The sequence below is a fragment of the Acromyrmex echinatior genome, chromosome 2 (genome assembly GCF_024713525.1).
Source record: "Acromyrmex echinatior isolate Ae372 chromosome 2, ASM2471352v2, whole genome shotgun sequence".
NCBI classification, from domain to species: Eukaryota; Metazoa; Arthropoda; class Insecta; order Hymenoptera; family Formicidae; genus Acromyrmex; species Acromyrmex echinatior.
Window position 1 is genome coordinate 18,734,658 of NC_141853.1, and position 18,250 is coordinate 18,752,907.

The following is an 18,250-nucleotide window of genomic DNA, read 5'->3' on the forward strand; positions in this document are numbered from 1 at the left end:
CGCTGGATCAGTGCATACAAAGAGAGATGATGCATATTAAAAGCTGCTATAAAATACCTCAATGCAGTAATACAGTATAATCAACTTTAACAATGAAATGACATGTATATTTTGTTAAATAACATAACAACATCATTAGTAGATAGTTAATCCTTTATAATATAATATTTATATACCTTCACATTTGACTTTGCTAATTTCATGTATAGCAACTTTTAATTTGCACTGATTTAGCGTAGTATGTACATACAAATGATTGAATTCGCTATTACTCGTTCTAACTTTGGGCGAATTTTTTAATTCATCGATTGATCAATCGCATTACGTGCAAATGCAGCTTTTACGGAACAAATTATATTTACGCAAATTATGTTTAAAAAACTCGCCTATATTAAAGTTAGCAAAAATAATGACGAACCAATAAAAAATTTGTCATTTGTGGTCTCTTATATAAGGGTCTTCATCCGGTGGCGGATGTACAAAACAATCGTTCGAAGCTTAATAAATAAGTGACAAATATGTTGCCATAACAATAAGAGCTTGATACCCTTCGCGTGACACGACACATGAAAATTCATAAAATCCACTACAAGAGATACCAACGGAGCAGCCAATGGCGTTCGCTCTCTGTAAGAGAACAAGAGCGTCTCATTGGTTGTGCCTCGATCATCCGCGGACTTGTTCTTCGTTAGCTGCACCGTTTGCACTTTTCGAATAGGGAATGAAATGGATAAATATACGATCAAGTATTAAAGGGAGGGACGAGTGTCGCGGCAGGTGCAATTCTCAAAAGCTAGACTAGCTAGATTTGTATGTACGAGGTCGCACGTTGATGTCGGTCTGTCCGAAGGAACGGTGATTTGAAAATTCGCTATATTTACACGACGATTCCTGGAACGAACCAAAAAAAAATTGTATTCCACAACAGCAGCTTGTACCAATCGACTTTACGGCGAGCAGAACTGTAACGGTAATTATCACATATCAGCACAATTGTATTTGATATTCCGACGAAACGGCCAAGTTACACCGATTTAATATCGTATAATTATCTTAGCGCAAACGGTGTATCGACGATAGCGCGCGCGCAGTGTGTGTATGCCGGAAGAAATTTTACGTTAGGATCAGGATTCTTGTACGACGATAGATACGGTATATTGTATATGTAATAATCCCTTCCTAGATAATACGCGCAGAGATACATTCGCTTTTGATGTCTACTCCAGAAAGAGATACACGCTATTGTATTCGAGTCAGCTTCAACGGAAAACGTGTCTCGCTCGAAGGAGTCTTGGTTAACATACGTTTAATGTATTTTAGACTGGGAAAATGGCTGTACCGTCAGAGAACGTCATGAATACAAACCTCGACGATCCTGTAACAAAGGCAGTGGTCGATAATATAATGGGTAACCTGCCTACAAAAAAACCTCTCGTTCGATGCGAAGACTGTGACCTTTCCTTTACAAGTCAGGCAGTATTAGATACACACTTACAGGGTGCACGTCATGCCAAACAAGTCAGTAATAAGTAGAGACAAATGTAAGATTGGGCACATGGTTTTTTTTTATTTTTTTTTTTATTTAATGAAATGATATTACAGGTAAGATCTAAGAATATAATGGCAACTCTTGAGGAAACAAAGATCTCATTTACCAAGGATGAAGAGACAAACGGGCTCAAATGCAATGTATGTAACGTGTGCCTGAATTCAATTCAACAATTACAAACGCATCTCAATGGTAATGAATATATATAATATTACTTGCGATATATCATAAATTCAGCATAAAACATTGTAAAATTGAGATAATATTAAAAATGACATGAAACATATATTTGCAGGAAGCCGCCATAAAAAAAAATTAATGAGAGGTAATAATAAATCTTATATGGTAAGAAAAACACTGCCATATGGCCTTAAAACTAATCGCTTCATGTACCTGGATAAAATAGAGAAAAATACAGTTGTATTAGTTTATAGTTTAGTATTGTTCGCATTCGCATGCTTGACGCTATTGCTTACTTTTGCTTTTCACTTTTTTCTATGAATTAACTATGTGGAATTAACTTGCTTGCCATTCGCATAATTTTTATTGTTGTAGAATTTCAGTGCTAGTAAGCGCTTAGTAATAATTGCAATTTGTTGTTATTCTGCGTTATTATTTATTATTATTTATTTAATATTTAATTATTATTGAAAGATAAGTAATATTATATTCGTTTGCTTATTAACATGTTATCGTGAAAAACAGTTTGGTCACGACTTGTTTGCATATGTTACATTTAATAAATTAAGTTTGTTTGACTGTACCTCTTAATTCCTTCTCATGTACAAATTTTACATATGTATTACTTTTTTATTAATATTGTTGTGTTATAGAAATATTTTTTGTTATTTTTTTTAATGACTGCTTTATATATGAAAAATATTTCATGAAAAATAAAGAACAACAAATAATGCGAGTTATTAAATTTCCATGTAATGATATTGTATAGATATATGTATATGTATATATATATTTATATGTGTTTGTATACTTTCCTAAATTTACATTTTAATTAAAGAAAATAAGGAGCGATTGTTTCATAATCTAAAACAAAATTTTTTGATAAAAATTCTGTAAATTTTAAAACAATCGTAATATACACACACACACACACACACACACACACACACACACACACACACACACATGTATATATATATATATATACATATATAAATATTATAAATAGTATGTAAAAATCTATATTTAATACAAATATTCTATAGGTATTTATATACAATCCCTTATATTGCTATAAAAAGTTTGTAAATTAATGGATTATTTTCGCATGAAAATACACTTTATTTTTACACATTACAGAGATACTCTTAGTAATTATATATTCCTGATATTATACGCTCATTAATGACCAATCTTTTTATAGCATGAATGTAGTGTTCAAGCTGATTTATTATCACAAATTACCGCTTCTGCGGCTGTGATATATAGATAGTGTTGATCGCACATTGATGCTTAGGTGAATGGGATGGGAAAGAGTCCCAAGGTCCTCCATTGAAGTCGCCTACTGGTACTAAATTGTCTGTTGCCAGGAAAAATGACTACCTTAAATGCGATATATGTAACAAATTCTTCAACTCTGGATCTCAATATAGTGTGGTACAATATTTTTACATATATATTTGTGCATATCTAATTTTATCTCAAGATAAAGTTTAACTCACTTTATACAGTGTATTTCATATAATTATATAGAAATGTCGAGAATGTACCACAATGTATGATATATTTAAAATTTAATATCGCCCATTTTTATATATTTGCAGCATATGAATTCGGAGAAACATGCTGACAAAGTGAGGAGATCGTTTAAAGATCCAAATAAATCCAAAGCATTTGTTCCATATTGGAGAAGACCAAAACACCCAAGAAATACGACACCCAAGCAACAGATACCATCTCTGTCACTCAGCTTTGTATCTGGCAATTTTACATATCCGCAATAAGTTACATAATTTGCACGTCTCATTTGAGTTATATACTTCGAGATCGTTTGAAATAATGTTGTCCTATTAACTAATAAATCACGATCAAATATAACGTAAATGTAAATATACATAATAATAATTTTAATTTTCGTAAATCTTAAATCTGAAATATTTTTATCCAGAAGGAAAGAAAAACAAGAATCTCAAATAATATATAAAAGCAATCAAGTTGTAATCTCCTTAATATTAAGATTAAATAATTCAAAAGTTTTTGTAGAGTTCATCTTTTGAATCATTAGATAAGATAATAGATCATTGTCCAATAAAACTTACAAAATTATGTATATAGTGATGTATATTTACATTTCACTCTGGTTGTCAAAAAACGATATACTAAATTTAATGAACTACAATTAATTGAAATTTAAATCAAATGTATTTACAAGTATTAGCCTAAGTCGTCTTCACGAATAGATCGTTCATCATTTTGCGAGAGTCCATCACATTCACACTAAAAAAGCATGCAAGTTATTAGTATTTCAAATATTTTTTAATATAATGTAATATTTTATATATTATTTGCTGACATTACTTGGTTTGTGTATGTTTTCAATAAACGACGTAATTCTGCATTTTGCTTTCGTAAAGATTTCACTTCAATATTCAAATTATGTCGTTCTTTTAATATTTCATGATACTTATTAAGTCCGATTAATAAGCCATCCCAAAGTCGTTCTTTTTTGGCTGGGAAAATTTCATTATATCGATCCCAAAAATCTGTTATGTCTTGAACTGTTATATTTCGCGATACGATTGTCTTTTTCTCTGTTAATTTTTCTTGAAGTGTCTCTGGCATCTCTTTCCATTTAACAAAATGATATCTTTCTACAAATTCTCGTAACGCTCTACTGACAAACGTAGCTTCTATTTCAAGCAAATGTCCCTTGTCGCATAATAAACGTCGTTGCATTTGATCATCGTCTGTACAAAATGAGTAAAATTAATATTAATTTTATTAATGTAACATTTTTTCGGACTGTTTTATATATATACGCACACGTATATAATTTCCATTCATTAAAATTATTATAGAAGTAAAAGTGCGCGTACCCTTAACGATGTCACTAATAGATCCATCAGAAGTTGAAGTGCATTCCGCGATAGGAAGTAACGTTTCAGTTGAAGAACTTCGAGATGAAGTATCTATAATGCTCACTTCGTCGCTAGGAATAGACAATTGTTCATCACAGAGTGCTTCTTTCACGGTGGCAATTAATTTAGCTTCGTCTTTTGTGAATTCCTCAGCATCTCCACAGACATCTGCTTGTTCAACGCTAATATTTCAAATATTGCTTATAAAGTTATTAAAATACATACATTGTTTAGTTGTAACTATTTACTCACTCCGTTTTCAGAGAAGAAGATTCCTCGGTAGATCTGCTTATGTCCTTGCTCATGTCCTTGCTCATGTCCTTGCTACACATAGGACAATATGCATACGGCAGAAAAAAATTTAAGAGAAAGCCAAGTTCCTTCTCGGACTTGATATTTAATGCCTAATAATATATGACAATGTTATAATGAAATAAAATGGGATGTCTTTCATGCATATTTACCTGAAATACATTATCTAATCGTACGACCAGCTGATCATTCGCGGTGTAAGGTAAAAGTAACTCGAGCAATTTATCTTCGATCAAATAATCACAACGATCAGAAATTTGCTTTATGATATGATTTAACAATTGTCTTTCTAAATTGATTTCTTCAATGGTGGTCGCCGATTTGTAAGTTTTATATATTATTTTTTTCTCATTGATCAATGTGTTCTCTTAAAGAATGCAAGCATGCACTTGTCAGAAAATTTCATACGCAATCGATTAAAAAGGTGTTTAATTAATTTTGTTACCTTCTTCTATTGCACACATCACATTACGATAAGACGGTAAATCTTCTTTTTTTAATAAGGTTTTTTCAGGTGGTTTCCATTCCATGCCCAATAATTGTTCATATATAATTTTGTCAGCATTTAAAATCTAAAAACATTTATATTTTTAACATCAATGCTATTAAAATATTTACCTTAGCGTACTTTATCAAGCAGCTCATTTGCTTTTTCCTCATTCATATCCCAAATTTGCATAAACTTCTTATCATTGATTCTTGTGAAGTGGTTCGACTTTTCTATTAAATCCAAAATATTCTTGTGCGTTTTTATAACTTGATCAGTGAACTTCTGTATCTCAAGTCTCGTGTTTTCTTCTAATTCCGCATAATTTTTTTTCAAGCCATTGGCAATATCTTGAAGTCTGAAAAAAAAACGCCAATTTATCGGTTAATCATAATTAATTCAGCGATCTCTAGGAATAGCCTCGCTGTATTCAATCATGTAAAACAATTTAATTTGCATTCAATACCGACTTATTAAGTCTTCTCTTTTGCTGATTTTTCACTATAGCGTTTTCGTCTTCTCGTCGCTTAAGCACGGCGTAATTGTAATCTAGTTTCTCGATGTTCATGAAACAAAGCGCTTTCATGTTCTCCACCTCCTGTTCAAGCTTCTGTATCTCAAGTTCGAAACTAATTTTCTGCGCCCGGAATTCCTCCTGATGCTCGATCATTACTTTCTTCATCTCTTTCTCGTACTCTTGCATTATTTGCTTCCGCCTGTCTAATCCCGCAAGGCTATGCTCCTGTAACTTTTTATACAGCGCTTCCCATTTCTCCGAAAGATTTTGCAGCAGCATTTTATATTCTGAGTCTACTGCGTCATTAATAAGCGATAATTCGTGACGGTAAGCTTTAGTCATGATGTTCATCTAAATAAAATATACGAGCCCTTAATACATTAAGTTACGTATTAATGTGATTGCCAAAATTATTTGTAAATCTAACTTGATTGTCCACCCTATTGATTAATAAGTCTATATCCTCATTTTGACTTTTCTGATCATTAACAAATTTAAGATCAGCGTTCTCCAACTCTTCTTGCAACTGCTCGATGACGGCATCTTTCCTCTCCAAGATTTCCATACACTTGGCATTTTGGGCTTCCATTTCCGCGTGTATGTCTAATGGATCTTTGGATGCGAGAATGTTTGACCATTTCTCGTTGATCTTCCGGTACCTTTCCATACATTCCTTATCATCTTCCTCGAGCTGCTTCAGCAACTTTCTTCGGATTTCCTGCGCCTCCCTTCGTCGTTGTAGCTCCCTAGCGTCATTCGCCACTTTCACTGACGTCACCTACACATGAATTTATTTAATAATTACTTTCATGTCTTCTTTTGTTAGTATTAATAATATATCATGAAAATATAGAATGAATAACTCACAGATCCAAGTCTGTGAGTCGAAATAAACATTTTTTTATACCAACCACTTCGTCACTCTCCAACGACAAGTTTTCCAACAGGTCCGAACTAGCGAGTATTTGTCTCTCAGTGAGTGTCTTCTCGATGATCTCTTCATCTTCAACATCTAATTTTCTATAAAAGAAGTATTCACAATTTTATATGAGAAGGAGTCCGATTCTTTAATGCTATAAAGCAAGAGACAAGAATGCGTGAAAATGCAAATACAGTTATACAATATTATATAACATCACCCAAGTAAAACACATTACATATTGTGAGCGGATTGTTTAATTTTTAAGGAATATTTCTGAAGGGTTGGGAGAATCAAGGTTTGTGAATCCTTCCAAATTTTATTATAAATAAATTCACACTAAATTATTTAAATACTAAAGATCCAGCTTGATCGTTCAGGGCTTTTATTTCCTATTTGTTGTGTTTTTAAATTTTAATTTTAATCAGCCAAGCATGAAGGAAAAGTTCTTACTTAGCTAGCACTTCTAGTTGCTGTTGAATGCGGATGCGGCGCGCTAATTTGCGCTCGGTCGGGTCCAACGACGTAAGAGACAGTTGTTTTGTATCTTCCGCGAACTCGAGATATCTGTCATCCATATTTGTTCCTTACGCTCGTTTGCCACAAACGTGTGAAATAGTAAAATGGCAGATAAACCGAATTAAATCAGAAAAAATTCAAAGGATTCTAATTTGATGGTGACGTTTAAAATGACAGCGGCTATTTATGCGAAACAATAAAATATCTCAACATAAGCAAATGGTCTTTTTCTCTAGATTATAATAAACGAGACATCACGGTGTTTGTTTGCTCAATATTTGGTCGCCAAGTCAAAGCGACGATACGAACGCGATCATTTCCGCGCGTCACAAAGCATATAATCAACAGGAAAAAAAAGAAAAATATTTGACGTCCTTTTTTTTCCTTTTCCTTTTTGCATTGCCATCGTTTGAAATAATGTTTTTGAATCGTCGCACGTAGTTAAATGTGTATGTGTGTTAAATGATAATACAGTTAGGTGACAATAGCCATTATTGGTAACCAGCAATATCGTCCTAGCAATTGATATTCCGACAGATGTCACTATGCATCAAATCGCCAGACTTTCATATTGTTGTAATTGTAAAAATGATTGATTCTCATTTATACAGGCTTGATAAATTCATGGAATTAATTTCAATTCATTGCAATTATATTTATTTGCAGCTTATAGATTTTTTTATAAATAATGATTAATACATGTTGTGTGAGAAAAAAGAATGGAAACAAGATCCACACTGAGATTCCAGCGGAAGCAACACTATTTTCTTTTTACTTACACATATATCTTAATTAAAAAAAAAACCCCCTGTAATACAAGAATGTAATACAAGAATGATTGATTTGCATAGTTTAAGTTTATAATTATCGAATCCAGAAATGCGAGCTCAACATACTGCTATTCAAATACGTCTATACATTAAAACACATACACACATATTTTTTTTAGTGAAATTTCAATATACATTTGAAGGAAAATAGAAGCAAAATAAGCTTAACCCAAGAATAATATAAGAACAAAAGCAGGACTCATATATTTAATTTAGATGCAGAAGAATAACGAAGGCTGAAGCTCAAATTTATTTTATCTTTAAAAAAGCCTTTTGACGTAACCGCTGAATAAACGCAACCGAGAACCGCCACTATTAGGCGGCGCGGAAAGCCGCTGAAAAAACCTAACAAAGGTGAAAAAGCGAAGCTTTCAAAAACGCGAAACGGCGAACGAATGAATCGCGAGTTCCATCAAGTTTGTACATTATCTTCCCGCCAGATTTACATAACATAACTTGATTGCAGTTAGCTCGATTAGGCACAATCGAAGAGAGCATACGCATGTGTATGTAGATAAAATGTATATTTATCTGTCTAAAATTCGATATTAAAGTTGAACGATCAGAACGCGCTATCGCGTCTTTCGTTATCATCTGGCGCGAGGAGAACCAAAGCCGAACGTTAATGCACCCGATTTATCTCGTCTCGTGCGTTACACGCTCGTCGTGTCGTAACCCCTTCGAGCAGAACGAGAAGCGGGGATAAGCGTCTCAATGACGAGCGAAGAAATAGCTTTATCTAATGCGATAAGTGCTATCATCAATCGTCTCGCAGAAGGCTCGAGATAATTGTAGCGAAACCGCTAAGTCGCGATTCACGAGCTCTTTTCCCCCCCCCCCCTGTCTCTTACTTATATGTATGTACTCTTGCAGTCTAACTTACATTTTAATACTTTATGTATAATCATATTTCATCTTACTTTGTCTTTGAAATTATAATTACGTATAATTTTCTTTTAATTATTGACTTTTCTTTACTGTGATTTTACGCTTGAAGGAATTTGTGTCAGAAGGCCCAATAAAAGATGCTTTCTCTCTCTCTCTCTCTCTCTCTCTCTCTCTCTCTCTCTCTCTCTCTCTCTCTCTCCTCTCTCTCTCTCTCTCTCTCTCTCTCTCTCTCTCTCTCTTTTTCTCTGTACATATATTGTTTCCTTTTTGTTGTAATTAATTTCTTTAATTTTTATTAATTTTCTTATATCATTCTTACTTTAATTTGTTCTTAGAGGGCACTGCCCTATAATTATAATAAGCGTGCTCTCTCTCTCTCTCTCTCTCTCTCTCTCTCTCTGTTAAAATACACTGTATTATATCAAATTTGATTACATTTTATTAACTCCATTATATTAGGTGTTGGAATTAATTCGTAGCGTTTTACAAGTGATGGGAAGTACTTTCATTAATGTATTTTTTAATGCTCATGTGAAATAAATAACATTCTTTCATTAAAAACGCTACGAATTAATTCCAACACCTAATAATACGTCGAAAATATGTATACATTCAACGTCACAACTTTTGTATCGAATTCTCAGCGCTTAAAAGGATCATCCTAGATCGCGAAATAGATGAAGCTATCTCTCTCTTCGTGACTCGATGCTCGCATGGTGAATTAAGACGTACGCCTACGCACGTACTGGTATTAGGAGCATGGCAATCAGCACGTGTGTGCCGCGTATTCGCGTCACTCGCGACAATGCGCCTGCTTGTATCGCTAATGCCGCGTGTCCCAGGTGTCCCCGTTTCTTACGATCCAATTTAGGTCCGTTCGATTATCGATAGACGAGGTTAGCAATTCTAACTTCCATTACGCTGAGTGAACGAGTGGATTGTCGCTGCGATAACGGATTATCGCGATGAAGTTATTCATAACGGAATGATGACACGCGCGATACCAGGCGCGTCAACACTCACACACACAATATATATATATATATATATATATATATATATATATATATATTTACATACAGGACTTGTTTATGTAAAAGAGTATGATACTTTTGACTTTTTGAGTTTTGACACGTGAGGACATATAGGAAAAATAAAATAAGTCGCATATATCGTGTTGTAAAAAGTGCAAATGTATATTATTTTACTTGATATTATTGTACATTCTTTAAATGTAAATGATTATCTGATAAATGATAGATATCGATGATTACGTGACGATGATTATGTGGCGATGTTTATCTTCAAATTGATTAAGGCTAATTTTACTAAACATTGCTCTATCATTGTCGATTCAGTAACAACGAAAAAAACTTAGCTTAATATTAGGTGTTGGAATTAATTCGTAGCGTTTTTTAATGAAAGAATGTTATTTATTTCACATGAGCATTAAAAAATACATTAATGAAAGTACTTCCCATCACTTGTAAAACGCTACGAATTAATTCCAACACCTAATAATTAGTCGAATTTAAGTTGATCAATTAAATCGATCGTTTTTGCCTGGAAAGAATTTTTCGACGAGATATCGAATAAATAAATAGAAGCTTCGTATATAATATATTCGAAATTAAACGATAAATTATATTTAAAGCAGAGCTTCATAAAAACGAGATGTAACGTTATATTTATAATTATGCGCTTATCGCATTGTCCAGATACATCATTCGTTAGAAACGCGTGGTCGCGTCTCTTTACTTTAGAAGTTAAAAAAAAAAGACTGCGAGGAAAAACGTAACACTTGAGCATTATTCCATAGAGAACGTAGATTTCACTACGCTAAGCAAATACTGCACTTAACGGCCGAAGCGGATATGAAGCTATAAGAGTATAAGCCTCGTTATATTTTCGGTACGATATCACTCATTGGGGTATTCGGGATAACGAAATGCCCGAATTTGATATGTAAAGTAAGATGAAGAGAGTAAGGGTCATTTTCGCACATCTTTATACCGAGATTCTCAGAATAACGGTAACTTGAATAATACAACTTATTGCCAATAAAAATACAGCTATACATTGGTTAAAGAAATTCATGGAGAATCTATTTGGCCACGAATTGGTTGAAACAAACACGACGTCCTTCGACAAAACGTTCGACGTAGGCTTCCGGGAAATCGTTTTCTCTAGTTTCAATATCGAAGTCGACGTATTTCTGCGAATCCTGAAAATCTCAAAGGTGAGAAACATCAGAATTAATATTTCTAATGTTTGTCAATATCAATGTGATTACATTAATACTCTTTACTATGATTATTTACAACCGAAATTACTGCGATTTTTTCGAGTTTAATTTTCAACGCTACGCGAATTATTTCCATTTTATCCCGAACAATAAACATACTCTCTAAAACTTTCAGAGTGGAAATTGTCACTCTAAAGAGTGAAATCTCAATCTTGAAGACTGAAAACTCAGTCACTCTTTTTTCCAAGACTGGCTCAATTTTCACGCCAAAATTTAGACAGTAATCTGTATTCATAGTCAGACCTTGTATTAAAGACTTCCTTAAATTTACCTTTAGATGTTCAATAAAATAATTCGTAAAACATCTGGAGAATAAATTTAAGGGAAAGCCTTAAATGTAAAGTCTAACTATGAATACGAGCATAAAAGAATTCGATTTGAATATCAACGGAATATCAGCCGGGAAAAGAAATTCACCAGCACAAGACACACGACCGTGAAAATTGGTGACGCGACGCGTTCCCGAATAACGAAAACGTTCGTGTCCGTTTTCGGCACGGTTGCGACAGAAATCGCTTTCTCTCTAATAACATCCCAACGCGCAGTCACACGAACGTTGCTGTCGTTGCTCGCGAGTTCGACGTCGCGTAACGTGCGATATACGAACGTGCGACGACGTTCAGACTGTTCGGAGGAGCGCGACAATGATCGCATGGACATAACAACGGTTAGTTCGTTCGCGGACGTCGCGAACACGGCAAGATAAGATGGCGGCGGCGCAGGCACGCAACTAGCGCATTGTTCACCCTCAACAGATTGCCACTGTTATTTTTTTGTGTCCTGAGATGAGTCCGTGACAAAAAAATGTCTAGAGGCTATTTTCCTTCCTCCACCGGACTGCACTGGAACTTTCTTTCTCGCTTTCATCAAATATCAAATACATATCTATTTTGAGTGAAATGAAAGAGTATACTAATTCAGTTATAGAAAACAGATCTTAAATGGAACCTAGATGGAACGTGATAGTCAAATATTATAGGTAGAATAAGAATTTGATAGTTATTTATATTTTCAGTTTTATATTTCAATGCATCAATTTTATACTTTGATTTATAATATTTTTGTACGTTTATTTGTCAACTATGATGAGCATTTATACATCTAATAATATATACATTCTAATAAGCGTATTGAGCACAAGACATTCATGGTGGATGAAAACCATTTCAAAATTGTACGAAAATTTAACGAAGAATCCCGTAGATTTTTTGAAAAATCGTATATACATATATGGCAATTATAAATCTTCCATGTAAATGAACCAATGATTGTTTCACAAAAAACAGTTTCAAGTCGGCTTTGTCTTACAGAATTTGGTGTCTCAAGTCTCAAGGAGAAATTACACCAGCGTTATGATCACAAAAGAAGCATTTCGTTCCACTCACGCTTCGAAAATCATTTGGATAAAAGAGAATAACAGAAAATTTCGTAGCAAGAAACCACTTAAAAGATCCTTATTCCTCGGTCACGCCGAATCTACGAATCTACGCTTACGCGAAAAACGCTTATCCGCCCACATGGCTCATTAATACGCGCTATCAAGCTCCAGCACGTTTGTTTGATCGTTACTTCCTTGATTAGAGGGAACGTCACGAAGTTAAGTACTTTTATTTTCGTAATAATCCGATTGTCCGTCTTTATTCTCGGTAGAAAGTACCGATGCCCCGGGTAATTGGCTGCCCCTAAACCGTCCCTGAAGCAAGAGAAAAAGAGAGATAGAGAGAGAAGGAGCAAAATGCGTGTGCGCGCGCACATGAAACGAAGGGAGAAAGAGAGAAAGAGAGAGAGAGATGGAAAGTGAGGTGAAAACAAAGATGGCAGACAGGATTTGACTCGACGGCGACGGCGGTGGTAGCGCAGAAGGAAGAGAACGAATGACTTATGGAGGAGAGAGGGTAGGAGGGAAAAGAACGAGAGGCGAAGGGAGGATCAAGAGAGAGAGAGAGAGAGAGACAGACGGTGCACGATGATCTGGCGAGGAGGGAGGAGTGAGAGGCGAGGGGAACGGAAGGGGGAAGTACGGGACGAAAGGGACAAGCGCGGCTTGGGGGTTCGGGTTAGCTCGTTCGACCCGTTATCCCTTCTCCGCCTGTGTGAGTCCTCCCTACCTGTCCTTGCTTCGATTCGAACGAGTCTTCCCCACCCCTTCCCCCTTCCGCCCCTCACAATCGAAAGCACGCGCGCGCGCGCGCGCACACCCTCCCGTTGTTTCCCCTTCTCTTTTTCCCCCTCACCGCCTGGCGGGTGACGATCGCGATCGCGAACTGCCGCCTCTCTCTCTTACGTAGACTCGTTCCGCTCCCCTACTTTGGCTTTCCCACCGCGCGGCAAACAGCATTGCTAGCCAGCGAGCCTCGCTCTGCTCCCGCCACGGTGACGTCACTCTGAGTAGTGTAGTGCAGTGAGAAGGAGCCCAAGTGTTAGCTCCCGTCTGCGTTACATGGCCCGAGTGTGAAGTTGAGAAAAGCGGAGTGAGTTTTAAAACGGAGACGTGAAATCCTAATACGGCAGAAACGCAAGGCCGAAACGAGGAAAAAAAAAAAGAAATTAATAAGCGAGTGAGTTTGTTTTCCGATGTGCCCGGCCGGACGTCTCGGCATCGCCGCAATCGCCGCGCGCGTGCACGCGTATACGTTCGTGCGACGACAACGGGAGTTTTACGCCGCGTGCGTGATCGAGATTATCAAGAATCGTACGTCGAGATAACTCGATCTTCGCGGTAGTTCGCGGCTGTCGCCGAATAGTGGTGATACAACAGATATATATATATATATATGTATATATATATATGATATATATCTGAAAGATAAATATTGTACGTGATATATACTCGGGTCGCGAAAGTATATACGTCGGTGATATGTGAAAAGGGAAAGAAGGGGGGGGGCAAAAAAAAAAGAAAGGCAATTGTCCCTGCAGTGAATATACTTGGGAGAGCCAAGTTACGGTTTACGTGTATATGCTCTCTCCACGACCACGCGTGCCGCACGTATCTGTAACGTACGTGTATACGTACGTAACGCACGCGCGTATATAGCGCGTGTGTATGTGTAGTACGGTACGTGGGTACCGCCGTGTCTCTCGCGCGGATAAAAAATCTACGAGTATAGGAAGGAGAGGAAGAGGAAAACGGAGCGCGACGAAGTTCGAATTAATTCGCGTTATCAGCAGTGGGTCACGCGCACGCACACACGCACACGCACGCCGCTACGCCTAAAACGCGACCGAGGCTCGCGTCGCTTCGACGAGAGAATTTCCGTGTTTCTCGCGTGCGCGCGCGCGTCTGTAAAGTGACGTGCCGTGCCGTGACGTGTCGTGTCGTGTCGTGCCGTGCCGTGCCGTGTCGTGCCGTGTCGTGTCTCGCCGTTCTGCTGTGCCGTCTTGGTGTGCCGGTGCTGTGGTGCCGCTCCAACGGAAACGGAAACGGAGCGGAGCAGAAAAACGCGGATCGTCGCGGGTGCGTCGCGGAATTATGCCGCGCCGAGATGGATCGGGATCGGATCCCGCGGCCAGCGCGATCCGGGAAGTGCTCGTCGTGGCTAAGTGACGTGTGATCGAAGGAGCGAGGCCGCACAAAAGGTATCTCCATACGCGATACGAGTGATATACGATGTGGTGTTTTTCGGCGACGTTACTACCGATCCTCGCAGTCGTAATCGTCAGTGGCGTCCGCTTTAACCAAGGCTCCTGCTACTCTTTCTCCTCCTCGACCTTCTCCCCCGCGTCGTCCTCGACGTCGGAGCGCGTCGTCGTCGCGGCGCATAAGCCTGAGCCTCGCAAGAGCCACGTCGCCGTCGCCGTGGCCGTCGTCGTCGCCGCCGTCGTCGCCGTCGTCGTCGTCGTCGTCGCCGCCGTCGTCGCCGTCGCCGTCGTCGTCGTCGTCATCGTCATCATCATCATCATCATCCCGGTGATAGCCACGGCCGCTGTTGCCGTGTCCACGCACGCACGTGCGATCATCGTACCTACGTCGACGTGCCGCGTCCTCGACGACGACAGCGTTCGTCGTGTCTGCTGGGCTCATCTCTTACCGGCTAGTGACTAGTGATTCTCGTTTTGCCCAAGTGATCAGTCAAATTGGGAGAGCGTGGAGGAGAGAGGGACGAATTGAAATCTCTCCAGTAGTCGGTAGAGATATATATCCAAGACAAGGAGCAAGGAGGTGGCGGATTCAGTTCCTAAGGAGAGAAAGAGTGTGAGGGAGAAGGGTGGAGGCCAGCCTGTTTTAATCGATCGGAAAATTGCGCGTTTTTTCTCTGTGTGTTGGTGGAGTGTCTGGTGAATTTATTCTGCCCTGATCGAGGTTGTGTGTCGTTGTACAGTGCCTCCAAACGATACCACAACATCCGATCCCAAATGAAGAGTTCGGAGCAAAATGGTTAGAGAGACACGTCACCTGTGGGTTGGAAATCTGCCGGAAAACATCCGAGAGGATCGCATCAGGGAGCATTTCAAACGGTAAGATATCTTGTTTCTTTTTCTTTTCTTTTTTTTCAGAATCTCTGCGTATACACGTATGTGACGCACAAACTTCTCGCTTAAACAACCTCTCGCGTATGTTCAGTTTTAAATCCATCGCTTCCATAAATCGCGTTTCGTGTTTCGTAGATCGCAGATCTAGTTTTGTCTATAATATATATATATATATATGTGTGTGTGTGTGTGTGTGTGTGTCCTCCTATTGTATCATCAATACATTCTTGCTATGTAACGTTTTGTTGTATTGATTTAGAACAGCACGAAAGTTGAAATCTTCAACACATGTAGATATCACCGGCCTCGAACTTGAAAGATAAAGATAGTGCTTTTTTCTTCCTCTTTAGAACGGAGGAAAGAATATTTCGTAGCTTGCAATCTCAAATTTACCGACAGATTTTTCTGAAAAAGTCAAAGTCGAACTTTTCTTAGAGAAATGATATTCAGGAGCTAATAATTTGTAGGTAAATAAATAATTTTTAGATAATATTTATTTAAGAATTATGAGCAATTGAAAGAGGAAGTGTTTTGATTTTACTGTAATTGCATTACTGTAATGATAAAATAATTATGCTTAGAAACTCCATATTTGTATAGTTATTAAACTATAATGCTATAGTGCGAATATAATTATAATTTTTGTATATATCAAAAACGTATATTTTAAATATAAATTAAACAAAAATATTTTTTTAGGTACCAACTATATGTATTTATATTTTTTATGTAGAATTGTAAATATAGTTATTCTCTCTCTCTCTCTCTCTCTCTCTCTCTCTCTCTAATATGATAATAACTATAAAAATGGAGTCCCTAACTGCAATTATTTTTTCATCCAATTATTATATATTTTATCATAAATGCGAAAAACTTTACTCTCAATGCATAAACAGATTATATAAATAAAATATAATATGTATTCATCTCATATATATCTCATAATGTATTCTTCAATCGAAATGCTAACTAATAAAATTTTTTAATGTTTAAAGCTTATTTTTATGAAAATATTTAATGTTGAAAATTGATAATATCTTGATAATTCCGCTGAAAAAAATTGACTTAAAATTTAACAAAGAATTTATCGTTAAACTAAGATTATTAAAAGTATGTCGATTTTATCGGAAAAAGAGAAGGAATTCCATATGAAATTTCCAAATTATGCTGTGTTAATTTCGGTTGTAAATTAATAGCGAATTGATAGTTTTAAACATATTTTCCAAAAAATAATTATTTTGAAAATCTGAATGTTTAATTAATTTTACGAAATTTTAAATGGAATATTTAAAAAATCTAGCTATTATAATTACTTATAATATTTTCATTCAAAATTATATTTTTGGATATAATAAAACTAATATATATGGAAAATTTCTGCGTATCATCTACATATATCTTCAATCTTTACATAAACCGTAAACATTGCTCATAATTATATGTACATATTTCAAAATTAATAAGAATAAAGGACTTTTGATTTCAATAAACAATAAATATAATAAATGGCAAAAATAGAGATATTATATAATAAATTTTATTATATAATATTCCTATTTTTCTTAACATAAAATTTATAATTAAGACTAGAATTTATAATTTTAAATTTAATATTAAGATTAAATTTATAATTAAGATTATTTAGACTAGACTCTTACATGCTATTTATTTTATTTATTGTATATATTTCATAATAATAAAATTAATTTATTACAATAAATTATTAATTCTTTCATTACAAAAACTTTTAGCGTAAAACACGCAATGCATGCAGTTGCAATCGTTATAATGACTAACGCTGTAGCCAGAGTGACTTTTTGCCAGCGTATATTCTTTATAGAAATTATCGAAACGCCAAATTGTTTTACAAGAAAACATTTTCGTCGATTCCTATTTTTTAATCAATTGTTATAAAAATATAAAGTATAGCAATATTTACTTGCTAAGGCATTTGTGATGAAATAAATGCTAAGTTATTAAATACACCAATAACATGGGATGACGGCCTTAATTCAGAGCCTATACTTGCCAAGTTGTCAACAGCAATGAAAAAGTTGAAATAGAACTAATATTTCTTATATCTATATAAAATCATTACTTTCCATGAGACATCTCTTAAAAATGTTATTATATATCATTATATTTATAAAATTTAATGTAATTTTAGCATGAGCTTAACCTCACTTCGATTTCTAAAAAAAGCTTTTAGTACAATTGAACTGTTCACGGAACATTCTCGCATTATTAATTTTTATCAGAGTTTTATCCATATTACTCCAGTTTGCTGTAGATTATTTAAAATGTGTGTGCTATTAATCAAAAGAAATTAAAAAAGGCCGATTTTTGCTCAAGA

The 18,250-nt window shown here is 35.9% G+C and overlaps 3 protein-coding genes across 5 annotated transcripts in view; 2 read left to right on the forward strand and 1 right to left on the reverse strand.

Moving 5' to 3' along the window:
* The first annotated feature begins 738 nt into the window (after positions 1-738).
* LOC105143642 (zinc finger protein 346) lies at positions 739-4,127 on the forward strand. The gene is made up of 6 exons (XM_087416900.1): positions 739-970; positions 1,321-1,518; positions 1,603-1,741; positions 1,845-1,874; positions 3,027-3,166; positions 3,334-4,127. The coding sequence occupies exons 2-6, from the start codon at positions 1,330-1,332 to the stop codon at positions 3,511-3,513; spliced, it is 678 nt and encodes a 225-aa protein (XP_087273026.1). The 5' UTR covers positions 739-970; positions 1,321-1,329; the 3' UTR covers positions 3,514-4,127.
* LOC105143516 (dynein regulatory complex protein 1) lies at positions 4,064-10,141 on the reverse strand. Its single transcript, XM_011051895.2, has 10 exons — positions 7,336-10,141; positions 6,875-6,983; positions 6,391-6,741; positions 5,917-6,314; positions 5,588-5,804; positions 5,405-5,531; positions 5,112-5,326; positions 4,900-5,051; positions 4,606-4,829; positions 4,064-4,476 (listed from the first exon to the last, which is right to left on the reverse strand). Exons 1-10 carry the CDS (start codon positions 7,458-7,460, stop codon positions 4,064-4,066), a joined length of 2,331 nt encoding a protein of 776 aa, XP_011050197.1. The 5' UTR covers positions 7,461-10,141.
* A 3,607-nt stretch (positions 10,142-13,748) lies between these two features.
* The window catches only part of LOC105143518 (uncharacterized), a 95,095-nt gene continuing 90,593 nt past the window's right edge, over positions 13,749-18,250 (forward strand). For all 3 annotated transcript variants that reach the window (XM_011051896.2, XM_011051898.2, XM_011051897.2), the window contains exon 1: positions 13,749-15,882. In XM_011051896.2, coding sequence (XP_011050198.2) covers positions 15,800-15,882 — 83 coding nt within the window. In that variant the 5' untranslated portion in view covers positions 13,749-15,799. The remainder of the gene's footprint in view (positions 15,883-18,250) is intronic.